Raw genomic sequence first — 27795 nt, 5'->3', positions numbered from 1 at the left:
TTCGGTAGATTGACGCGCAATCAGTCAGGTCCCAGAATCTGGTAAGCCGATCCTTATTAGTAGAATTATAATATATCTGTGATAAACATCTGTAAATCAAAATGAAAGTATTGTTATTATTTTTAAAATAACCTCCAACGTGAATAAGGTCCAAAGTGAATATGTACACTGCTTAAGTAACATCTTCAAACACACTAACATACTCTCAGCATACGACCACAATGCAATATGAAGCACATCACGCTTAGGAAAAGTAATTCTGGTGGGATATGAAGTCATGATATAACAGATGACGTGATACACATCCACAACAACAGAATGCAGAGAACAATCACATAAATAATAGTTGTTCTTGTACATATGAAACCAACTCAAAATGTATTAAATTATAATTAATAATGATATTCATGCTGACTGATTCATTGCAAATGTGCAACTGCGAAATATATTTTTTATGGAACAAACGGTATGGGAACAAACACAATGGGTGTGGTTTATTTCATATCGTTCCCACGTCAAGGGCTTATATTCACTAGGTTAATCTCGGAGTTTTCTGAGTATTTTTGCCAAAATATTCACCTTCATCAGAAACAAATACTAGTTTTTTTGGCAGATAGAAGGGAAAAAATAGGTTAAGCTCAAGTCTGTTCAAGAGTGGAATACAGCCGATCATATCTTTATTCTCCATACCAAAAATATTTACAAACAAAAGATGCACAAATGGTCGTGAATACATGATAATAACTTCTTTTTTGTTTGTAAAAAAATTACAAAGTTACAAAGAATAAGAAGCTGCTGTCCATAAAAAAGTTTAAACGAATAAAATGTTGTCCTCCACAAAAGTCTCATGTATTCCCGTTCTTCCAACTTCTTTCTTTTGTTTGATGTTTAACGCCGCACTCGGCAATATTCCTGTTATATGACGGAGGTCTGTAAATAATCGAGTCTGGACCAGACAATCCAGTGATTGATGCCATGAGCATCGATCCACAGAATTAGGATCGATGACATGCATCAACCAAATCAGCGAGCCTGACCACCCGACCCGTTAGTCGCCTCTTACGACAAACATAGTCGCCTTTTACGGCAAGCATGGGTTGCTGAATACATTTGTACCTATTCTATTCTACCCCGGATCTTCACGGGTCTCTTCTAGCTTCTAAATGTCCAGCAAAGACTTCACTATTTGTCGACTTTTCGAAGGCATTTGATTCTGTACATTGAAATATGTTATGGAGTCCTTAAAATAAAAGCGACAAAACCCTTTCCATATTATTATGAAATTCGATTTTACGATTCCGACTATATCATTAGCATGTGTTTATGAATCACTACAAAAATAGCAACACAGTGGTGTTGGTTTACAATTTTCTGTGTGGTGTGTATGAGAACCTAAAGGTATGTTTAAATAATAATCATGAAGTTTGGGAATTTTCTGTGTCAGTTAGGAGTCAGACAGGGTTGCGTTTAAATCGTATTTGTTTACCTTTTTTCATAAATAAATTAGCTTCATAAATCCGTGATAATTGTGCCCATGACATTCCGTTTCATCCTGATATTACATCCTGATATTACATCCTGATATTACATTCTGATATTACATCCTGTTCTTGTTAGTTTTTGCAGATGACATCATATAACTTACCAATGCTTGAAAATTATTTTGATGAATTGAAACAAAGAGACAACAGAGATGAAGAGTCAACAGTCATTGTCCTTAAAAAGGGAATGTTTTCACAAAGAGAAACATTAATGTTTTGAGATTACATCACTAGGTGTATACTTCACGAACCATCTCAAATGGTCTAAGCATACGAAATATTCATCAGTACAAACAAACGCAATGTTGATAAGTATACTAAAACAAAGGAACTCCTTCAAAATACTTGATGCAAAAATATGACCAATACTGCTATGTTGATCAGAGGTGTAGGATTTTTAAAAAGCAAGATGCAATGGAGCTTGTTAGATACCAAAAATAAATATGTATGATGTGTACCATAGGTCTGTGTCCTCTTCAGTGCCGAATAAAGAATGCCTGATATTCCGTTCTGCTATGATATATCACATGTGCTGCTTTGTTGATCCCGCATCTTACTCCACCTTCGGAGCTTTGTTGAAATTATGGGCATTTCATTGACGTCAGAATTCGGCGTCATAGATTTTTCTGATGACGTCACCTCTTCACAATCCGAACAGAAGTCTGAGTCAACGGAGAGACTGGTGAAGTCGTCATCTGGTTCTACAACTCTGCGGTTCTTGTCGCCCACGAGGAAGTACGTGGTCATTTCACCTTTACCCTTCACTTGAATCTGTCCGCGTTTCTTTAACTGGTAGCCTTTGTTTCGTATACATCTGGAAATAATGGTCACTTGATTAAGTTGCACCTTTAAATGAAAATAAAATAAGTTGTTCCCCAGAATACTTGAACAAAATACTTATTTTACAGATTGTTGATAAAGAAGAAATTTCCATCCGCGAAAATGATATTGTTGCAAGGTGCAGGCTCATAGCTTTAATATAGCTAAATAAAAAATATCAAATCTAGATAACAACCCCCCCCCCCCCCCCACACACACACACACACACACACACCTCCCACCCACCCACCCCTCACACTATTTACCAATTGAAGTTGGAATAGAAATTATCACTGCCAGAGCGTAAATGTACTCTTTGTAATCCAATATTGAAAATAAATATCATACCGTTTTGTGTGTTCATATTTTAACTCTGAACATAAGACATGTCTACATAAACATATTATTCAGTTCGACCGAAAATGTTAGTGTTAAAAGCTCATGTTCAATGTACAGGACTCAACTAAAATCATACTAATGACGGCAAGCCCCGCAATATTACATTAACACTGAATGCAATATGTTAGAGAACCCACCCCCAGTTGAACAGTTAACAGATACGATTAAGGTATGGTTATGTTAGAAACCTATCGTAACGACAAATGTCTCAAATTTAAATAATGAAATTATTTCCAAAATAGATCGACATCGGAAGGGATGAAATAAATTTACTTTTCATTAAAACGCACCACAAACAACAGTTTTCTCCCCTTTCCAGCGTTTAATTAACACATGTACATAGTTAACAAGACAGACATATCCAATTCTCATATACGTAGATTAAAATGTCGACTACGTGGTACCTGAATGTGGTGGGGCTGACGTGGATCCTGCCCGGGACGCCATGACTCTCCATCCTGGATGCGGTGTTGACGCTGTCCCCAAACAGGCAGTAGCGAGGCATCTTCATCCCGACGACCCCTGACACCACGGGGCCTGTATGGACCCCCACTCGGATCTGGGGGACAAAAAGGATTTAATGTCTTAGCTTGTTTGTTGATTAATTCATCAATATTAAATAAAGGTAATTGAAGTCGGGCCTGCAAATAATCAAGTGTGCACTACACAATCCAATGACGTGTCCCGCCGTCGGGGTGACTCGCCTTGCCTCGTATGACAAGAATAGATCGTTTGGACGATTAGTAGCCCAGGATTTCGACGTGATCCAACTTAGTTGCCTCTTGCGACTAGCAATGGGTGGTGGGGGCACATTCATATGATGACTTCAGCAACGACCCACGCCCTCAACCAAGTCACCGACCTTGACAACACGATTCATTAAGTCGCCTTGGACTGCAAGCATTGGTTGCTGGGGACCAATTCTAACCCGGAATTCCCACGTCGGACTTAATGTCACATGGGTGCTTAGATGATAATGATTACTATAATGTGAATGTAAAACCTTCCAGGCGGCTTGGGTTGTATACTCCCCAGGGAGCTGAGAATGTAATTTCAATGAGCACTGATCCGTTAGCCGGGGTAATATTGCGCCATGAGCAATATAAGGCGCTTTAAAAATGACTTAATGTTCAACAGACATATCTTGAAACGGACTTCACAAAAGAAAAGCACAGCGTTTTATATTTGGTGTTTTTGCCTGAAAATGTATAGATTCTTATAATTATCTCAGCAACGGTATGTCAGCAACGGTATATGAATGTGTCACTTGAGCGTACTGGTATTTTTTAACACGTAAGGAATCGGCGATGTTTAATTCTTGAAATACATTGCATTTAAATAACTTAGTAATGTCTACGTACGTATTGAGGAGCCGATGTTCAAGTATTCTATAAAAAATATAGAAAAATAAATTAAATTCGCAAACAAGTCGTTGACACGAGACATCGTTCCTACCTGTAGAGGTTTCCCAGTTGCAGGGGAGTTGACTGTGGCGGCTTCCTGCACCATGTCCATGGCGAAGTCGGCGACGGACTTGGCATGGTTGGTGGACGGCTCCGGAACTCCGCTCACCACCATGTAGGCATCGCCAATGGTTTCCACCTAAACACAGCAAAACATTGGATTATATTATAGGATAGTAGAGTTTGACTTTGGTGTCCTCCACCATTCCAGTAGTATTTGACTCCTACTATAACGGGGCAACAGGTGGCTCAGTTGGTGAAGGAGCCACAATTCGTTGTGCCGAGTTGCGTCCCTTCAGAGTGCCGGAACCCTCTGCCCTGTGTGTTCTTATCCCAAACTAGCACTGATTATTTGTCGTGCTTTGATTCCACCACCATGAAACCTTCTTCTGACGGACAAAAAGATCATTTCTGGATTCGCACCCGATACCAGTGTAAATTTGTAATATATTTATACAGTGGTAACCAGAGCCGTTATAACTGTCCTCACCGTTGCTGTACGATGGTCTCAAAATGACTCTACCCGATACACATTGTAGTGGGCTTTTTCGTCAATGAGTTGTGTTAAAACACAAGAAACCCTTTTAGAATGTGTGTCTGACAACACGTACAGTACATTGGTAAAATAATCCCTCCTTTGTTTGTTTTAGGTGTAGTTTGTTTGTGTATGTAAATATACCAAAATCACAGTTTCAGTTCTTTTACTGTACAGAAATACGTGTTGTATTTAGAAATTATAGCTATAATTGATAGAATTCTCGTGGAACGGCCCAGGCGTTATCAGGCAAAGTGCTGTCCAGTGTAAAAGGTAATTTGCATACTAACCTATCTAAACAGACACGGCGTCTGACTGTATCCATACGGCTCTGTCGACTCCCGTGATCAAGCGATAGCGAGTGCCTCGCGAGACAACTGATGATATATGGGTCAATGAAGTCAAGATTTAATTTAGAGGAAAACGACAGCGATTTGTGGATGAGGGCACACGCGATAGATTGTATGGAGTGTTAATCGAAAAGCGGGTCGTGATTAAACACGACGGTGAAGTTGAACAGTGGAACGTTGAGAGAGACGTCAAACTTCCTTTAAATGTCAATATCCAGCAAACTCTGAAAAATGACCACTGGCCAGTATCGGTAAAAGCTGAATCGCGGCTTAAATTGACGTGACCCGTGAAGATCCGGGTAGAGAATAGGTCTTCAGCAGCCCATGCTTGCCCTAGGAGGCGACTATGCTTGTCGTAAGAGGCGACTAACGGGATCGCTGACTTGGTTGATGCATGTCATCGTGTCCCAATTGCCTAGATCGATGTTCATGTCAATCACTGGATTGTCTGGTCCAGACATGATTATTTACAGACCGCCGTCCTATAGCTGGAATATTGCTGATTGCGGCGTGAAACAAAGAGACAAACTATAGTGACGTAATCAGTTGCTGATGACGTTTTTCTCAGCCAGTCGTACACTGACCTCTGTTGTGTTCTTTGTGTGTATAACAGATATTTACCATACGTTGTTGATTGTTTATCTTGGGGTTTTCTTGGGTTACGATCATGCTAAGGACAGATTCCTTGTGAGCTTTTTGAGGGTAACGGTATTTGTCAGGGCATTACATCAGCAGAAGCCCACGGCCCGTTTAGCCTCGCCTCTTCGTCGTCAGCTAATGCGAGAACTCGGGCTTCTGTAAATGATAATGCCTCGAGTGAGTTTAACGCCGCTTTTAACAGTATTCCAGTTATATCACGGCGTATCAGCTTAATGTGGGAGGAAAACCCGAAGTGATGCAGGTCTCCGACGTTTACCACTTCGATGAAACCCACTTAGTATAGTGCTGACAAACCTAGAAACATAATCGGGGCGAACCGGCATTCGAAACCGCAATCTGGGTTTCTGGCGTGCCCAAGGGACGCAACTCTTCACAGCGACTGGGCCACCCATGCCCCTGATAATGCCCTGAAAAATATTGTCACCCTTATAATATTCAGTGAATGTACAATGCAAGTCAAATGCGGATGTGGTACGACAAGTTGGCCAAATGTTCTCTATGTCCGTTTGCGCTAAGACGGAACCATGATTAAAAACATGAGGAGATTTGGAAATTATCTGCTGACAACGAGTTGGCGGTACACATACTTTGCAAATCCTGCAATCGACCAAAATCTGTACGACAGTTTACGAACCGGATTTCGATTTCGGTGCGCGATTTTGATTGGACTATGCATAGACTCGTTAGTCCAGCCAAAATGCAACAGTTACTCCATAATACCAGCCTAGTTCGGCAAGGGTTGAAACTGGACTTTCAAAGTCAGTTAACTCTCTTGCCTCGGGAAGATGTACCACATCCGCCTTTGATTTGTACGTTTACATGAATATTTTCTAAATACAGCACGTTGACCATTAACAACCACCCGTTAGGGCGCCGAAACAAATGTGTTTACCACGTAAGGTATTATTTACAAATTACAAACTAATAAGGAGGGACTCTTTGACCAAACCATTTAAAATGAGTATAAATCATACACGCATTCTGATCATACGCGCATTTGGATTGGTTTGTCGTGTTGTCGCATATACCATTGATCGAGTCTTCTTGTAGTGAGTGAGTGAGTGAGTATGGGTTTACGCCGCTTTTAGCAATATTCCAGCAATATCACGGCGGGGGACACCAGAAATGGGCTTCACACATTGTACCCATGTCGGGAATCGAACCCGGGTCTTCGGCGTGACGAGCGAACGCTTTAACCACTGGGCTACCCGACCGCCCCCGAGTCATCTTGTAGGTTACGGACCCGTACGAAGTGGCCACATGATGGACACGAGTGTTCGAAGAGTTAATCCAACTCACCTAACACAGTTAAGGGTGGTGGCTGGCCAATGTGTTGAAGCGTTCACTCATCACGCCGTACACTCGGGTTGATTCATCATATCAGAGCAATGTGTGAATCCCATTCGCTATTTTCGAAATCCAAAGTCTTCAATTTAACAAATTCCAAAGGACACATAACACATAACGTAAGATATTTGACGTACGACCAACACATCTGCAACACGTTATTTCTCAGCACAACCCGCCATGATCTGAGTGTGTTGTACTGTTTTAAATGGTCCCCTAGTTCAAGCTATTATTTCAGCAAAATCAAATTGTCTCACCATTGAAATCGACTTTAGCGTTTGCTATAGTCCTTACGAATGAAGTGTCATCTTACATTACGGAATCCCATTTTGGGAATCGACACATTTGATTGATTATCGTAATAGCAGAACCTTCATCTTTAATTCTACAAAACATCTTTCAAATATAATCACCAATGAAGTGTCATCTTATGTCAGTGTGGGCGTGTGACTTGTTAGATTTAGGTCAGAAGGTCTTTCTGCCAGCCATATTGAAATGAAATGAAGTAATGGTTTGTTTTAACAAAGAAGTCGCATATGCAGACGAGTTCATGACATTCCAAAAAAGGTTTAACGCCGCTTTTAGAATACATTGTATTCCAGCCGTACCAAAACAACAAGAATGGGCTTTCACATATTGCTCCCATATGGTGAGTGAAACCCGAAGCGTAGGCGTGATGAGTAAAGGCTCTAACATCTTGGCTACCCACCACCTTAATTGTGTGTGGATCAGGTGGTAATGACGCATCTTCAACATTATTACAATTATATTACGGCGGGTCAACTTTATGTGGGAGGAAAGCTCGTTGTGACGTACGAATCCCTTCAGTTCCATCGAGGATGCAGGATTCCAAATTCACATTCCTGATACATGTGTCAAGGTTTGTCAGCACCATACCCGTACTCGTGGACGGCCTTACACCTCAAGACGAGTCCCTTCATAACCATCCAGGAGGCAGAATCAGAGATTCGCCAACTAAATGTTCAGAGATGTGTCAGCACCATACCCTACTAGTGGGTTGCGCATAACACCTCAGGACGATTCATCCCTTCATGACCATCCAGGAGGCAGAATCACAGATGCTACCAATAAATGTTCAGAGATGTGTCAGCACCATACCCTACTAGTGGGTTGCGCCTAACACCTCAGGACGAGTCCCTTCATAACCCTCCAGGAGGCAGAATCACAGATTCTACCACTAAACATTCGGAGATGTGTCAGCACCCGTAATCCTGGATTGCGTTTAAGACCTACATCACTCACTCCGGGATTCCGCCCACACCAAGCTTACCCGCCGTGAAATAACTGAACCAACTCACTGGTGGCAATATAAAACAATGGCTTTTCTACCTTGTAAATATCATGGTCATTGGTGCTCTTGTCGAAGCGGTGGTAGAGGTTATTCAGCATGTTGACGATGTCCATGGGCGTGCAGGCTGCAGCCATGTTGGTGAAGGTCACGATGTCGCTGAACAGAATTGTCACTTGGTCGAACTTCTCTTAAATTCAAAATAACACCATTTGTTTCAGTCGACAAGACATGGAGTTGCTGTTTCTGAAGAAATTTTGAAAAGTCAAATAAGTTCACTTCGGGCTTTCTGCAATCTTATCAAAATCACGACTAGGACTCCGATTGCAATGCATCAAATGCTTATGGCTCTCCATACCAAACGACAATATTGGACATGAGGGATGGGGGGGATTAAATTAACCAATTAATTATCTTTACAAAACATTACCTTTAGATGACGGTGTGGATGATACTGGTTAAAGTGTTAAAGTGTTAAAGTGTTGTCTCACCTGCCTCCACCTGTCTGCCGTTCTTCAGCTGGTGCGCAACCTTCGGTGGCAGCATCTGATACAACAGCACATCCGTCTTCTGTTTCTCTATCTCCAACGCCTGGGACGTCCGCTTCAACGCTGCTGTTGTTTCGTCCAACTTCTTGCTGTGTAGATGAAGTACATACGAATTATCAGCTGAGAGTGGTTATGTATCGAAAATACCTTATATTGGGAATACAAATAGTAGTATGCGAGGCTCTGACGAGCGTGTTACTTTTAATTCAATAATATATGGTATGTACGATACCGACACAAACGAGGGGAAACATCTCTTTATAGTGTCATTTCGAAATGAAAATAATCACAGTTGGACACATATTTTCATTCACTAATGTCACTTTAAAAAATCGCGAAAGAAATACAGTGGCGTGAATAAAGTTCCCGAAAAAGTGAATATTGTGCCAAATGGTTTTCAGTCATGATGGTTAAAATAAAATGTGCATACGCGCTCCCTCATTCGGGAAACCTGCATATAAACTTTTGGGCACCTCTATGGAAAGGTTTTTGAGCCAGTAGGCATCGAACTTGTAATTTGCTTAGTAGTACCTCATATGTTTTGCTCGTATGTTGTTTTTTGTTGCTGTTTAACGCCACACTCAGCAATATTCCAGCTATATGACGGTGGTCTGCAAAATCATCGAGGCTGGAGCAGACAATCCACTAATTGACATCAAGAACATCGACCTACGCATTAGGGATACGAGGCCATAGGCTCATAGCACATGCTACATAGTAATGGGTGCATGTACATTTATAAGGTAACATATTAGGAGCTTCTGAGCTTCATAGCATGCAATATGTACATTGACAGCTTTTTCGTTATCACTACATTTTGACTTGACATTAATGTAACAAATTTCTGTAGACTTGGATAACGGTTATAATATTTATCAATGAACTGTTTTCTGAGTTCAGCATACAACGGACAAAGTAGTAAGAAATGGTATTCATTTTCTACAGTGTTTAAATCACAAAACTGACAAATTCTGTGTTCTCTCACGATCTCCATATATCTTCCCGTATCGATAAAGAGATCGTGTGAACCACATCTGAATCTTGCAAGTGCAATTCGAAATGTTTTAGAGTCACATCTAACAAGTATTGCTCTCCACAGAAGTTGTTTTGAAAGAGGGAATAAGTTGATAGTTTCTTTGATACTGATAAGGAAACATGCTAATTTTGAATGTACATATCTTTCAAAGTCTGAGTGAAAGCATCTATGAAATGATCTGGTATATACGTACCCAGTCCTGTACATATATTACCATAACCACATGAATAAAGTTGATGCTAAACAGAAGATGCCCATCTAGTATGTCCTTGTTGATCAGAGTAATAACATGTGATAACATTTCTTTGGATATCTGGTTGCAGGCATTTTAACTAATTTGATCCAGTATTTTTTATCGTCTTTAACTTTGCAAACATAATTAATGGCTATCGTCCACATTCTCCATAAACCATTAGTTTAGACGTACTAGGTTTCACACCAAGGAATCTTTTGAAGGCATAAAAATGTACTTTTTCTATAACATCAATCATTTCTATTCCCCAAACCTCTGCTCCGTATAACAAAAAGGGGCTTATTTTTGTATCGAAAATCTTAAAGAATGTATTATAGGATATATTTCCAAGAACTTTCATCTCAACTTGTACAGCAGCTTGGTTAGCATACATCTGCCATGACAATCTATTTGTAAAATATACAAAAGTACTAATAGAACGATACAACATCTAATGAATGTCCTTGATAAAACCATTTCTCCCTTCTGGCTAGTGTACCATAATTTTTAAAAACATTAACTTTTGTCTTATTCTTGTTGACAGATAAATTTCATTCTTTGCAATAACATTCCAGGTGATGAACTTGCATTTGTAGTCCAGGTATTGTGCTTGAAAACATTACTATATCATCGGCAAACAAGAGAAGAAATAACTTTATAGTTTCAGGGTGAAGTTGGATGCTATCAGAACAGTTCTGCTGAATACGATGTCGTGCATCAACCACGTTAGCAGCCGACCACACGATCCCGCTAGTCTCCTCTTACGACATGGATTGCTTCTATCCCGGAATCTTCACGGGACTCATATATACATTATACAGTATTCATAGCAACGTGACAGATGTATGGAAAATGGTTCTATTTGACTTTTTTCAGTTTTACTTAACAGTTGCACAATAAATCAGGCCAAATGTCTGAAATCCATAACGCTGCATAAGTCAACTAATTTACACATTTTAACAGATTTAGCCAGATGATAAATCTATTAGGAATTAAATCAATTCTTTTTGGAGAAGGGCTCCACATCTAAAGAGACAATGAAACTTGTCTCCAACTGCAGTAGAAATTCATAACAGGGAATGTCGATCTATTAACTGTATTCTGTGTCAATTCAATGTTAAACGCAGCACAGTCTATCCTAAACTGTCTGCATTCAGTGGACCATAACAATAATGTTAATGTTCAGTGTCCATAGTGTTAATGCAGTTATCTGTTATGATGTAATCGAATGTATCCATCCTGGCGTTCGGCATTAAGGGGATTTAAAAAGGTGTCAGTTTCGGAGTGTGTCCATGACAAACTGCATCATGGCTTCCATGCAAATAAATACTGTTCCAACTGGTTATGCATATTGTCCATGCAGAAATGTTCTTCCCCGCATTGGAGAGAAACAACATCCTTTATGGACGCTAGGAAAAGAAATAAGCAGTCGGGCAAAGAAAGTATACAGCAATATGTGATGGAAAGTAAACAAACACGAAATGTTTACATCGAATATCATAGTTGTTGCACGTGGAAGATTTTAACAGAGAAGACAATTTGATTGTTGGTGAACAAAAGTTGTTTGGTATACTAAGTATCACAACATTCAATGCCTCAGTTAAGCTTACAAAAAGTGTTATGGCAGACATGTGGTGGATGCAGTTCCTATTTTGACTTGTATCATATGTTCCCGTGTTTTTCCTTTCAGGTGAACAATTGTTATTGTTGTTGTTTTTTGTTTAACGCCTCACCCAGCAATATTCCAGCTACATGACGGCGGTCTGTAAGTAAGTGAGTCTGGACCAGAATTGGTCTTTAGCAACCCATGCTTATCGTAAGAGGCGACTGAAGGGATCGGGTGGTCAGGCTCGCTGACTTGGTGGATGCATGTCATCATATCCCACGTGCGTGGATCAACGATGCTCATGATGTCATTCACTATATTGTCTGGTCCAGACTCGATTATTATCAGATCGCGTCATATAGCTGGATTATTGCTGAGTGCGGCGTAAAACAACAAACATCCAACAAGCAAGCAAACCAGGAAAGGGTCACTTCGTTAAAAATCCGTCATTTCTAACGACTCGAGACAAGGCCTGGTTAAGGCAAGGGGAAAATAAGCTGGTGTTCTGATTTAGTAGCAATATTCATATCATATATCAACTAAATAATATGTAAAATTCAAACTGAGTCCAGATCAAGCCTTAAGAGCTTGGGCAATCTAGGCTTGACATATCATTCTAGACTTGACTTTTTAAATATATTATCTATCTGTTGGGAGACAGACTTCTCAGATTATATCACCAATATTTCTCGTGTTACATGTGTCATAGCCCTGCGGCCTCCACTCTACAAATTCATAATTGCAGAGCTAGAACAAAGTTCATGCAGGAAGTAGGGCTCAATTGACCCCCATGAGAACTACACGGCATCACTTCATAACCTGACTACCCGTGAGGATCCAGGTTAAAATACGTCTTCGTGATCAGCAACCCATGCTTGCCGAAAAAGGCGATCTGCTTGTCGTTAGAGGCGACTAACGGGATCGGATGGTAAGTCTCGCTTACATGTTTGATGCATGTCATCGTATCGCAATTTCGTGGATCGATGCTCATGATATCTATCACTGTATTGTCTGGTCCTTTTACAGACTTAGGTCATATAACCATAATACTGCCGAGTGCTCTAAACAACAAACAAACAAACAAACAAACAAATCATAACCTGACTGAAAACAAACACGCGTTACCGCTACCAAGTATATCGGCCCAATACATTCAAGTGTGATGGAAGAACATTGTGTATACGAACTCATTAAATGAAGAATGTGCTTATTATTATTTACTCACGCTATATCTATCTCAGCTATCCTCTGTTGATTAAGCAGCACAAGCTCGCGCGTGACGTCATACAGGGGGATATCTGCCAGGTAGACGTTCATTTCCATAAGTTCGTTGAGGCTTGTGAGGCGAGGGGATCCAATAAAGATCATATGATGAGACGCTTCCAGCCACATCATCTGTCCTGCAATACAAATAACAATATTCACTCTCTTCTTTCCGCGAAGTACTCTCTTTTGAAGATTTGTTTTCAAAAGACAGTGTGGTTTTCTAATCAAATAATTAAAAAAATCTGATGTACTTTGTCACACAGATAATATATTAGCATGAATGTATTGACGCGAAACTTTTTAAAAACTCACCCACGATTGAGTCAGTTATAATGTAACGTCACAATAAGTCACCAATGACTCTTAGCAATAATCTAAGGATGACACCGGTAAACTGGTTCCACTGTTAGTTGGCGACGTATGCTAGGTCTCTTTAGTCAATAGACGACAACCAAATAGTTACGAGACACAATTATACATTAATGACAAATATATTTAAAGTGTATGAATTCCTGTCGCCGAAGGACGGTACAATAACTATAACTTCACAGATTCATTAAAATCTAGTTTGAGATCTTGTGAAAATAAACTATCGTTCAACAACACAATAAAAAAAACGAGGCTATAGATCGCCAGCAACTAAAGGCAGATCACCATACTGGAGACTTTAGGGACTTAAAGTACTTTTGCTACCTGCAAGGACACAAGTAGGATTTACATCATCCCGAAAACCAAAAGATGTGGTACAACTCAGTACCTTGGTTATATAGGTTCGCATGCACATGTACAAGTGCTATGTCCTTAATAACGAATGTGTTTGGCAATATCATAAATTATCATATAGCTACTATTACACATTACCCTACGGAGGGGAATTTTGGCGAAAGTAATTTCACGTCATGAACAAACTACACGCTAGATTCTTAAATTCAATACTGGAGAACAGCCTACAAGAAACTGACCACTGCCTGTCTGGTTGTTTAGGTCGTCATGTGTTCGCCTACCTTTCAGGACCACTGCCTTGTTGTCACCCTCCGTCTCTGACTCATCTTGGGATACACTCAGGAGAAACACCGCATTGATAAATTTGTGAATGTTCGCTAAGGACAGTTTCATTTTAGGGTGGATTATCCGGAACAAGGACGTAACCGCCATGCCTTCTCGGATAGGAACAGGGCACAGTTTGTGAATCATCACTCCACACTGTCGAATTTTCAAATATTTGTCGAATATAATATGATATGGGAATGCTGAGCAGAATTGACCAGCATTCAGATGAAAGGCTGAAATGTTTGTAGGCACAGCAACCTTCATGTTTCCGGAGGACAGACGTTCCTCTTGACCTTCGGGACTCCTGCGTTCATTTTTCAGCCCTTTGTGCACGATGACCTTGAAGACTGTGTGCTCCTGGGTCTTACCGCCATCGATTACCTCCCTTGATTGCTCCAGTACCGTGATATCCACCTTCTGCTTGAAGATTTCTCGGCCAACGGCTCGTACGGACCCTGGAAGGTAGGATACAATATGATGTCGCTACTGTTTCCACAAATTTCCGGTTTGAATTTGTCCCTACTAACCAATAGCTGGTCGTAAGAAGAGGCTTAATGGATCAAGTGGTCAGACTCGATGACTCTAGCTGATCTCGTACGCGGGCGGTGTGGATCGTTGATCATAATATCAATCACTGGTTTGGCTGGTCAAGACACGATTTTTTTAAAAACGCCATATTACAGCAGTGACGTTAAATAACAAGCAAACAAACTCATTACTCTTAGTAGGAGTGGCTTCAACAAAGTATTACCTTTGTTAAAATGATGCAACAATTTGCTCATGTGAGTTTGGTTAAATGACGCGTTGAACAGTATGCACGCCTAAGGGAGGCAACGTTCCTGCATGGTCAATATGCATAACCATTTGGAACAGTATTTATTTTCATGTAAGACATGATGTCCAGTCATGGACACACTCCTTTACGAACACCTTTAATCCCCTTAATGCCGAACATCAGCATAAGTACATTCGATTACATTTTAACATCATAACAGATAACTGCATTAACACCTTGGACATTGTAAACATTATTGTTATGGTCCACTGAATGCAGACAGTTGTTTCTCTCCAATGCGGGGAAGAACATTTCTGCATGGTCAATATGCAGAACCAGTTGGAACATTATTTATTTGCATGGAAGCCATAATGCAGTTTGTCATGGACACACGCCGAAACTCCCCTTAATGCAGAACGCCTGGATGGGTACATTCGAGTACATCATAACAGATAACTGCATTAACACTATGGACACTTTTAACATTTTTGTTATGGTCCACTGAATGCAGACCGTATAGGGGAGACAGTGCTGCGTTTAACATTGAATTAACACAGAATACAGTTAACAGATCGACATTGCCAATTATGTAATTCTACTGCTGTTGGAGACGAGTTTCATTATCTCTGTAGATGTGGAGCCCTTCTCCAAAACGAATTGATTTCATTCCTAATAGATTTATCATCTGGCTAAATCTGCCAAAGGTGTAAATTAGTTGACTTATGCAACGTTATGGATTCAGAAATTTGGCCTGATTTATTGTGCAACTGTTAAGTAAAAGTGACAAAGTCAAACAGAACATTTTCCATACATCTGTTGCTATGAATAGTGTATAATGTATATGTGAGCCCCGTGAAGATTCCGGGATAGAATTGGTCTTCAGCAACTAATGCTTGTCGTAAGAAGCGACTAATGGGATCGGGTGATCGGCTGCTGACTTGGTTGATGCATGGCATCGCATCCCTTTTAACTAGGTCGATACTCATGTTGTCAATCACTGGATTGTCTGGTCCAGATTCGATTATTTACAGACCGCCGTTATATAGCTGGAATATTTCTGAGCCCAGCAACAACAAATATTCAACATCCAAATATATATGTACATGTGTATATAATCATGTCTCGCCGTTGGTGCTTACCAACACATGATGACGTTATCGCCTTTGCTTATTGGGGATTAGTTTAGTCAACGACAAAGTCTGCAGCTAACAAATCGACTTCTGTGAGGGTGGCCAAGTCACTATGCAGAGTTGCGTCCCTTGGGCACACCAGAAGCCTATGCTTGGGTTCGAATACCGGTTCGCTCAGATTATGTTTCCAGGGTTTGTCAGCACCATACCCGTGCTCGTTGGTTTCTCCAAAATGGTAAACGTCTGAGGCACTTCACTTCGGGCTTTCCTTCCACATCAAGCTGTGATATCACTGGAATACTGTTAAAAGCGGCGTTTAACCCAACTCACTTCTGTAATCAGCTGACATTCTGTTTGTCCAGATGCACAGCCTTATTAAGTGACTGTATGTATAATTTTGATCTCATTTCACCATATACAATAAACTACTTGCGTAGTCCCGTCCATATTTTGTCTATATGCTGTAAATATGCCTATAACGAACTACGGTTATAACGAACTAAAATAAGTGGCCCCTTTGAGTTCGTAATAACCGGACAGTGCGGTTACAGTACCTCTGTTTCCTACATGATCCCCCAGTGTGTTTCCTACATGATCCCCCAGTGTGTTTCCTACATGATTCCCCAGTGTGTTTCCTACATGATCCCCAGTGTGTTTCCTACATGATCCCCAGTGTGTTTCCTACATGATCCCCCAGTGTGTTTCCTACATGATTCCCCAGTGTGTTTCCTACATGATTCCCCAGTGTGTTTCCTACATGATTCCCCAGTGTGTTTCCTACATGATTCCCCAGTGTGTTTCCTACATGATCCCCAGTGTGTTTCCTACATGATTCCCCAGTGTGTTTCCTACATGATTCCCCAGTGTGTTTCCTACATGATCCCCAGTGTGTTTCCTACATGATTCCCCAGTGTGTTTCCTACATGATTCCCCAGTGTGTTTCCTATATGATCCCCAGTGTGTTTCCTACATGATCCCCAGTGTGTTTCCTACATGATTCCCCAGTGTGTTTCCTACATGATCCCCAGTGTGTTTCCTACATGATTCCCCAGTGTGTTTCCTACATGATCCCCCAGTGTGTTTCCTACATGATCCCCAGTGGTATTTACATCATCACTTCAACCGTCAGAGGTTCTGTACAATCCTAGCCCAATGCAAAAAATGGTGGATTAAAGGGAAGGCACAGATATAAATTATCTTTACTGTTTCTAAACTTATCAGACATATATTAAGTCCTATCTAAGAACCACTTACCTATAACAATGGGGTAGAGTCTAGGTCGTGTTGTATAATAATGCAACATGAGAGAGCCATCAGGGTGAGATTCACACCTGAAATCAATAACATGGATCACGTGTAGCGCAGTGAATATACTACGGGTATCTTAGTACACAAGTATTGTGACTCCGATGGCAGCTGAAAAAAGCTGAGCCAAATTTTGATGGACTGCGTAGATGGATTTGCTAATTATGTTTTAACATAGTCCCCTCCGAGGTCTCCACACAACTCTGTCAACGATGCTGGAGTTTCTGTAATACACATGTGTAGAAGGCTTCCACCCGGTGGTGTACAATGTCCTCCCACCACAACAGAAATGACGTCACCACCATTTGCATAATGCTTGCCAGACAGTTCTTTCTTCAAATTTATGCGTTTCTAATTACTTTTCAATATAAAACCCTTCCAGGTCCACATAATTTGTAATTATAGTACATTTGTAGTTACTTAATATATTTTAAGCATCACCTCGAATATTTTTTTCAAATATATATTTTAAATGAATTTCTTTGATATGAATGAAAAATGATTTTGGCAAAAAATGATGTCCCATGATTTAAATTTAAATTTAGATACTAACCAACATTTGAAGAATATTTTGTTAGATATGTACCAACATTTAAATAATGAGGTATTAGATACTTCCCAACATTTAAGCAATGCTGTGTCAGATGTGGAACGACATGTAAGGAATGCTGTATTTACCATTTACCATTATTTACATTTAAGGAATTTCTATTAGATAATTATATTCCAACACTTAAAGAATGTTGTATTACGTATGTATCAACTTTTAAGGAATGCTGTATTAGATACGTACAAACATTTAAGGAATGCAGTATCATATATATACCAACATTTAAGGAATGCGGTATAAGATACGTACCAACATTCAAAGAATGCTTTATTAGATACTTACCAACATTTAAAGAATTCTGTATTAGATACTTACCAACATTTATCGAATGCTGTATTAGAAACTTACTAACATTTAAAGAATGCAGTATCATATATATATAACCAACATTTAAGGAATACTGTATTAGATACTTAACAATATTTAAGGGGCGCTGTGTTAGATACCTTCTGATGATTAAAGAATGCTGTGTTAAGTTCATCTAGCTTAAGTGCACATGACATAGCCTATTCCTTGTAGAGTGTTGTATTTTGAACCCCAAAGTGAAGCAGCCAAAGATGAGCCTACTCACCTAAAGGATGGTGCTTCTATGTTCTTGTAGCTGAAAGCCAGTAGGGAATGGAGTGAGTCAAGGTTCTGGATGAAGCTTTTCATGTCCCCTCCCAGTGTCTTCAGCATCTTGTCGTAGCCATGACGAAGGCAGTAGCTCACGAAGTAGTCACCAAACACCTCCAACACCGCCTCCAAAGACAGATCTGGTAGACAGAGGAAGTCATACTGGGCTAAACTTCTTCAGGTCCAAGTTGCCCACAAGCCCATACTGTAACTCTATAACCATTATACTGCCAATGCTGCTTCTACTTATTCACTGTGCGTGCCTAAAACCAGTGATCGTGGTTTCGAATTCTGCCAGCACCATTCCCAAATTCGTAGATTCACTACTGATAAACGTCTAAATCCTGCGTGACCCCGGGCTTTGCTCCCATAACAAACTGACACGCCGTTATATATTGAAATATTGTTTTAAAGTGGCACGATACCCAAACTCACAAACTCACTTACTCAAATCACGGTCACTGTATGTGGTTATTAATGTGGCTTTAATGATGTCACATCTCGAAGCTTGTAGATACTATAACCTATTTAAGTATTCATTATTGGTTTATGTTTATATAACATTATGAAGCTGGTAGATCATATGTTATTTATCTATATAACGAGATATGTTACAATTTTTTAATTTTTTCAGAAATTTTCGCAAATCTGTCTGGGTCCTTATTCATGATATCCCTATTTAATAAAGAAAGAGTTCTTACCATGGTCGTGATGTTGGGTTAAAGGGTTCCTATCTGAAAGATACAATGCACATGATCCAAGCCTCACCTAAAATTTTAGACACTGCCCCGATGAGTTGGAAGGTGAGCTTATCTTCATAGCGATAGAAGACTAAGAAATGGTCGTGTTCATCAAGACCAGACTCCCTCCTGGAACAAATATGGATTGATGCATAATCTTATTTTGCTCATGTACACTTGGCGTTCAGAACGACTGTCATAATGTGTTCCTTCAACACATTCCTTGAAATATGCTGCAGAAAACTTCCGATCACTAAATCAGTTCAGATGACAATCTATGGGTAGAAACTATAGTAGGTATGTTTCAATAACTACGAAATATTGCATCCAGATTGAGGAAACAAAACTTGAGGATGTTTACTTCGACCATGCGCCAACTCAAATTGTATTGTACGAAGATGTTGCTCAAGTGTAAGTGGTGTGCCCTATTTCAGGGTAGATTGAGGCGATGAAATTACCGCCCTTTGTGAAAGTGAGACTTGAAGGATTTAAATCATAAGTTATGTGACCCGATTCAAAATACAAAGAACAATGTATGATATTAAAAAACGGAGGAACACTTTTAGAAATCATGTTGTTTCTAAATGTTTCATGAGGCAACGTCTTTATCTTATGAAAGGGACATACCACGTATAAAATATTCACCCGAAAATGTGTTCATGAGTACAAAGAGTGAGTGAGAGAGTATGGTTTTACGCCGCTTTTAGCAATATTCCAGCAATACCACGGCGGGGGACACGAGAAATGGGCTTCACACATTGTACCCATGTCGGGAATCGAACCCGGGTCTTCGGCGTGACGAGCGAACGCTTTAACCACTAGGCTTCCCGACCGCCCCTCATGAGTACAAAGAAATGGTCGTGTACATCACGACCAGACTCCTCTCTGGAACAAATATGGATTGAGTACAAAGTCTTTGCATAAGGGACACTGAAGTCGTGTGATGATTATTATTGCAAATGTGGCATGCCAAGTGTCTGAAACCAAAGATATATTTTTGTTATAAGACGTTCTCAACTTTACCACGAGTGCATTTGTGTCAACTGTTCAAATCACTTTTATGTAATGTTCATGTGAGAACACCAGTGGAGATTCCCAGTAGGTGTCCAATAAGCCGGGTTTAGAGGTTTTCAAGAAGAATTGATAAACCATTTGGATATGATCAAGTCTTTAATAAAGCTGATTCGTTTAGAAGGATGTACAATCCACCCTTACCAAGTTGCATGCATTAAGCACAATACTTTCCATACTTACGGTTGCATTTGAAACAAGCACACTACTCGGAGCATATTTTAGCAGACATTAAGGTGACTAGGTATTAAAGTGACTAGGTCGCATTTATATTGAGTCTCATTTTTGGCTAAAGATTTACAGTATTCTCTATTGATGAAGATTGACAACATTGACGTCCATGCTGTGATCAAATAATTCCTGTTGGAAGGACTGACTACAACAGCCAGGTATTCCAAAAACGTTGGTCAATCCAGGCACTCTAGCTAGTAAAGTTGATCAATCCAGACATTCCAGCAACATTGTCCAATCCAGGCATTGCAGTAACGTTGGTCAATCCAGGCACTCCAGCAAAGTTTGTCAATCCAGGCATTCCAGCAACATTGTCCAATCCAGGCATTGCAGCAACGTTGGTCAATCCAGGCATTCCAGCAAAGTTTGTCAATCCAGGCATTCCAGCAACATTGTCCAATCCAGGCATTGCAGCAACGTTGGTCAATCCAGGCACTCCAGCAAAGTTTGTCAATCCAGGCATTCCAGCAACATTGTCCAATCCAGGCATTGCAGCAACGTTGGTCAATCCAGGCATTCCAGCAACATTGTCCAATCAAGGCATTGCAGCAACGTTGGTCAATCCAGGCATTCCAGCAACATTGTCCAATCCAGGCATTGCAGCAACGTTGGTCAATCCAGGCATTCCAGCAACATTGTCCAATCCAGGCATTGCATTTACGTTGGTCAATCCAGGCATTCCAGCAACATTGTCCAATCCAGGCATTCCAGCAACGTTGGTCAATCCAGGCACTCCAGCAAAGTTTGTCAATCCAGGCATTCCAGCAACGTTGGTCAATCCAGGCATTCCAGCAACGTTGGTCGATCCAGGCACTTCAGCAACGTTTGTCAATCCAGGCATTCCAGCAACGTTGGTCAATCCAGGCACTCCAGCAACATTGTCCAATCCAGGCATTGCAGTAACGTTGGTCAATCCAGGCATTCCAGCAACGTTGGTCAGTCAAGGCATTCCAGCAACGTTGGTCGATCCAGGCATTCCAGCAACGTTTGTCAATCCAGGCACTCTAGCTAGTAAAGTTGATCAATCCAGGCATTCCAGCAACATTGTCCAATCCAGGCATTGCAGCAACGTTGGTCAATCCAGGCATTCCAGCAACATTGTCCAATCCAGGCATTGCAGCAACGTTGGTCGATCCAGGCACTTCAGCAACGTTTGTCAATCCAGGCATTCCAGCAACGTTGGTCAATCCAGGCACTCCAGCAACATTGTCCAATCCAGGCATTGCAGTAACGTTGGTCAATCCAGGCATTCCAGCAACGTTGGTCAGTCAAGGCATTCCAGCAACGTTGGTCGATCCAGGCATTCCAGCAACGTTTGTCAATCCAGGCACTCTAGCTAGTAAAGTTGATCAATCCAGGCATTCCAGCAACATTGTCCAATCCAGGCATTGCAGCAACGTTGGTCAATCCAGGCATTCCAGCAACATTGTCCAATCCAGGCATTGCAGCAACGTTGGTCAATCCAGGCATTCCAGCAACATTGTCCAATCCAGGCATTGCAGCAACGTTGGTCAATCCAGGCATTCCAGCAACATTGTCCAATCCAGGCATTGCAGCAACGTTGGTCAATCCAGGCATTCCAGCAACATTGTCCAATCCAGGCATTGCATTTACGTTGGTCAATCCAGGCATTCGAGCAACGTTGGTCAGTCAAGGCATTCCAGCAACGTTGGTCGATCCAGGCACTTCAGCAACGTTTGTCAATCCAGGCATTCCAGCAACGTTGGTCAATCCAGGCACTCCAGCAACATTGTCCAATCCAGGCATTGCAGTAACGTTGGTCAATCCAGGCATTCGAGCAACGTTGGTCAGTCAAGGCATTCCAGCAACGTTGGTCGATCCAGGCACTTCAGCAACGTTTGTCAATCCAGGCATTCCAGCAACGTTGGTCAATCCAGGCACTCCAGCAACATTGTCCAATCCAGGCATTGCAGTAACGTTGGTCAATCCAGGCATTCCAGCAACGTTGGTCAGTCAAGGCATTCCAGCAACGTTGGTCGATCCAGGCATTCCAGCAACGTTGGTCAATCCAGGCACTCTAGCTAGTAAAGTTGATCAATCCAGGCATTCCAGCAACATTGTCCAATCCAGGCATTGCAGCAACGTTGGTCAATCCAGGCATTCCAGCAACATTGTCAAATCCAGGCATTGCAGCAACGTTGGTCAATCCAGGCATTCCAGCAACATTGTCTAATCCAGGCATTGCAGCAACGTTGGTCAATCCAGGCACTCCAGCAACATTGTCTAATCCAGGCATTGCAGCAACGTTGGTCAATCCAGGCACTCCAGCAAAGTTTGGCAATCCAGGCATTCCAGCAACGTTGGTCAATCCAGGCATTCCAGCAACGTTGGTCGATCCAGGCACTTCAGCAACGTTTGTCAATCCAGGCATTCCAGCAACGTTGGTCAGTCAAGGCATTCCAGCAACGTTGGTCGATCCAGGCACTTCAGCAACGTTTGTCAATCCAGGCATTCCAGCAACGTTGGTCAATCCAGGCACTCCAGCAACATTGTCCAATCCAGGCATTGCAGTAACGTTGGTCAATCCAGGCATTCCAGCAACGTTGGTCAGTCAAGGCATTCCAGCAACGTTGGTCGATCCAGGCATTCCAGCAACGTTTGTCAATCCAGGCATTCCAGCAACGTTTGTCAATCCAGGCATTCCAGCAAAGTTGGTCAATCCAGGCATTGCAGCAACGTTGGTCAATCCAGGCATTCCAGCAACGTTGGTCAATCCAGGCACTCCAGCAAAGTTATCAATATTCCCACAACTGCGAAAAGGATTTAAATTTGAACATATTGGACCTGAACTTTCATGTGGGTTTTTAAATTCGATATTGAAACAATGGCGTTTCAAAAGATGTCCCTGAGGAAATGAACGTAAAACAAAGAAACTTTTTCGTATCTATTGAGTAACTATCTAACTATTGAGTATATATATGAAATCATGCGAGCATGACAAAACATGAATGCCAACCCTGGGATAAGAGCTTAATCACAAACTAAACATCTTGAGTAACGACACTACATACATACGCCTCGAAAGAGGCTGAGCACAGCTTACAAATATTTCCATGGAAAAACGACACGCTTTTGGTTTTGTTTATAAAGTGAGAAGCTCTTATACAGAATACAGAATGTTTAATTGTTCCATGGTAGTAGTAGTTCGACTACCCCTTTAATTGATAACCCCGCTTGTTTGCATCATACGATATGAATCAGTACTTGCGACCATCTGGGGAAACATGTGGTCATATGTAGAAATGTTTACAAGAAACAAGGACGTGCGGGTTAAAGGAAGTAACAAGTGAGCTAATGAGTGTTACTTCCCCCTTGTTGTGTGGCTCCTTTATGACTGAAGTGATGCACCAGGTATACATCAGTACCGCGGTAGTTGACTTCATTGAGAACAGTGGATGATCAGGAACAACGAGTCACTGACCATCCCAGAAATTGACTATATGCCGCCATATCACGGCTTAATTGGAATGTCGTGAACAGTCAATGACACGAAATATGAACAGTGTGGTTCTGAACTGTCAAAGTACCAACACGAATGGCCCTTGTGCCATAAGCAGTCAATGTAGGGCGCTCCATCGCTTCTTTATTCCATGTAACGTGATTTGTGCAAGATTTATAGATATGCACAGAACAAGAAAAAGATACTTAAAAGCGACAAAACCATTTCCATTGCAACAAATCTCTGCTAAAAGCAGAATCGCTTGTGAATTACCATCAAATAGTGATACCAGGTGTTTGTGAAAAGGTGAGCGTATCCTGACCCACCGATGGCACCTGTCACAAACACATGCAAAAGCAAGTCAAGTGTTCACCAAAAAAACCACGGACAGATATGGTACAAGTCAAACAGGGAATAACACTGGACATATTTTTTTGTCACTGTCCTCCTCATATCCACCATAAAACATTTTGAAAGTTTTGCTGAGGCCTTGAATGTTTCAACCTTGGCCAAACAACTTTTGAGCAAGCCGTATGAGCAGGCCGTAGTAAGAGCATGCTCGATTTGTACCTCAAAAATTGTGAAATGTGGACACCAAAGAATGGAGCTATTGAAATATTGCTCGACATAATTTATAAAGGGAAAGTTGACTGTTAGAAAGTTGAATCTTATCATACCTCTTATCACACGGTGATGAATATTCTGATAGTGCTTTCCGGGGTCAAGTGTTTTCTTTTAAGGACTGTTTCTGGCGTACCATCATGTGTAATGCTTGCGTCTCGCTCATTATCAAAAGCGTGTTCGTCTGATAGTGAGTGATTAATACGAGATAAGACGGTGAAAGCTAATGGATTATTGGCCGCATGGTTAGCCTCTGTGACGGCGTAGCCTTCTGAAGCATCCCTATGAAATAAATCTCAAACAAAAGTGTCACATTATACATACTTTGCGTCGTGTTAGCGTTACACCATTGAAATTAATCGCTGGTCTATACCTTGCCATTTTACCAATACGTGGTTATAATTAACCCTTATAATTAAAGCTTGCATCATCCCCATCATGTAATAAACTATGCTCATCGGCTCCCGGGGGATTATACAATCCTATTATGTTTGTTTTATCTGTTTGAAGGCACAGAATGCAACAAAAAAGATAACACAAACATAATTTAGCAATAACTTTGGGGTCCAGAATATGGACTAGATGTTTAAAACTACAAGGTGGTAGACCATATATACAGAGCATGACACTTTGTACTTACAGAATTTTCTGCCATGTTTCGTTGCTAAATTTGTCCTGCACCAATTCTCGGACCACACAATGAATCTGGCCGTACTGGAACAAAGAAACCCCAGTATCCCATGTAGACCAAACTCAAATTGAAATTTTGGATGCATGTGTTGATGAACTCACAAACCTATGAACCAGTCCAATTATATAACGTACATGCAATATATAACTGCAAGCGGACGTTTCAGCAGCAAAGAAGTAAATATTTAATAAACACAAAAATTTGCTTGTACATATTACATATATACATGATTGAACTGAACACACACACACACACACACACACACACACACACACACACACACACACACACACACACACACACACACACACACACACACACACACACACACGGATCACTGTGAATCACCGACAACACCAAATGTTCGCGAAAAGGGCAAGCAATGCATTGCGTTTGTATAAGGGTTAGTGTCGGATCTATAAACAAATATAAGATAGCTACGCGATAAATCGCATAGTACAATGAATAACGAAGCGTGGTTTATTTCACGATAAAACATTGTTCTATCATGACGTCATTTCTGGCGATTCGAAAATGCTCTCTCAACTTGATGACGTCGTAAGTTGGACGACGTTATTTTTGAGAGGGGAGTGTCCAGTGAGTTGTTCCCAATAGATGTAGCACGACAGCGCAGATGAACGCAATGGCCGAACGTTAGCTCCCAAAAGTGGGAGACTTATGATAATCGGTATTGGGAGAAAAGATACAGATAATCGACGTGAAACGTGTGAGAACATCTGGGATAGACCCAATTTACCCCCGTTCCTAACTTAGACTTGTCCGACATGCCGCGGTCGGATTCTGTTCAGGGAGTCATCATTATTTTAATACGGGTATATATGTTTAAAACGTGTACTTTTTACTAATATACTTAAAGAGGCTGTACACAATGTTAATATCAAATATAAGAAATAAACGACTCGTGGTCGTTGTTTATTTCTTAAATATCTCGATACGTGATCTGTTCAAAGTACCATCAGATTGCACTTACCATTTATCTTGTCTGTTGGGTTCACGGGAACTTAGCTATTGGGGTATTCCAACCATAGATGTGAAGATGACTGGCTATTGATTTAGTCAAGGAGTGAGTCGCACTGTCATATGTCACAGATTACCATGTCGCAGAACGGAATCGTCATTCCTTGTCTGAAATAAATGAGGTAAAGTGAGTGAGTGAGTGATTTTTTTAGTGAGTGAGTGAGTGTGGCTTTACTCCGCTTTTAGCAATATTCCAGCAATATCATGGCGGGGGACACCAGAAATGGGCTACACACATTGTACCCATGTCGGAAATCGAACCCGGGTCTTCGGCGTGATGAGCGAACGCTTTAACCACTAGGCTACCCGACCGCCCCCTCAATAAAGTCAGCCTTAGAAACATTGGTGTGATATTTGTGTAATTGAAGGGATACTTCTACGTACCATTGTTTCGTCAGGACCTCTGTTAAAACGTATGTTTTCACTTGGGACTTTACTGTCTACATTAACAATGTTTCATTGTACTTATGAGTATGTGATATACAAGTATTACATGTGACTGCATACACCTTTAAGCTTTAAAGCTTCGACGCTTCATCTAAGTGCAATCAGTTTGTTTGTTGTTTAACGCCGCACTCAGCAATATTCCAGCTATATGACAGAGGTCTGTAAGTAATCGAGTCTGGACCAGACAATCCAGTGATTGACATCATGCGCATCGATCCACGCAGTTGGGATACGATGACATGCATTAACCAAGTCAGCGAGCCTAACCACCCGATCCCGTTCGTCGCCTCTTACGACAAGCATGGGTTGCTGAAGAGAGCAATTAGTGAGTTAAAATTTAACGTCACATCAGCAATATTTCAGCCACATCGTGACGAGAACTTTTATAGTAAATACATTTATACTGAAAAAAAACCCATATATGGACAGCATAATAACTAGATTATCACAGTTTCGATTTTGACTAGTTGAGAACATTTTGAAGAAGAAAGTATTATTCAACAACCAAATTTAAATAGTGACTATAGATCGCCTGCAAACAAAGTGTAGGCAAAGTGATGACTTACAATAGGAAAATGGGTCAACTTGAGAAACTAAATTGAATGACAATTACTTACTGTGTTCTTTTCACAGTCACTGACGCTTTCCTCTGAACTCTGAACGAAGATCACGACGAAGATCTCGACGGATTCCAATACTGTGTTTATGGATACAAACTTCAGCTTGCCTCATATGAAAGTGTTTGTAATGTTCCCAACAGTAAACCCAATGTCTGTTGAACCTAGTATATTTCTACATGAAGTAACAACTCTGTGGTCAGAAGGATGCTCATCTAATGTCGGTCCACTACACACTGGCCTGGCTCCGTGAGGCTGGGTGGGGTCAGTCTTTGTCTGATGC

At 40.9% G+C, this 27795-nt stretch overlaps 1 protein-coding gene across 1 annotated transcript; it reads right to left on the bottom strand.

Annotated features, from left to right (window-relative positions):
* Positions 1-2054: 2054 nt before the first annotated feature.
* On the bottom strand, positions 2055-26197 carry LOC124151776 (guanylate cyclase soluble subunit beta-2-like). The gene is made up of 12 exons (XM_046524417.2): positions 26168-26197; positions 25360-25433; positions 19365-19465; positions 18553-18736; positions 17321-17397; positions 14116-14616; positions 13071-13245; positions 8915-9060; positions 8465-8613; positions 4215-4361; positions 3164-3318; positions 2055-2355 (listed from the first exon to the last, which is right to left on the bottom strand). The coding sequence occupies exons 1-12, from the start codon at positions 26195-26197 to the stop codon at positions 2055-2057; spliced, it is 2040 nt and encodes a 679-aa protein (XP_046380373.2).
* Between the last annotated feature and the right edge of the window lie 1598 nt (positions 26198-27795).

Source organism: Haliotis rufescens, unplaced genomic scaffold (assembly GCF_023055435.1).
Source record: "Haliotis rufescens isolate VD_foot unplaced genomic scaffold, xgHalRufe1.0.p SCAF_23, whole genome shotgun sequence".
NCBI lineage: Eukaryota > Metazoa > Mollusca > Gastropoda > Lepetellida > Haliotidae > Haliotis > Haliotis rufescens.
This window is presented reverse-complemented; position numbering and strand designations above follow the sequence as displayed.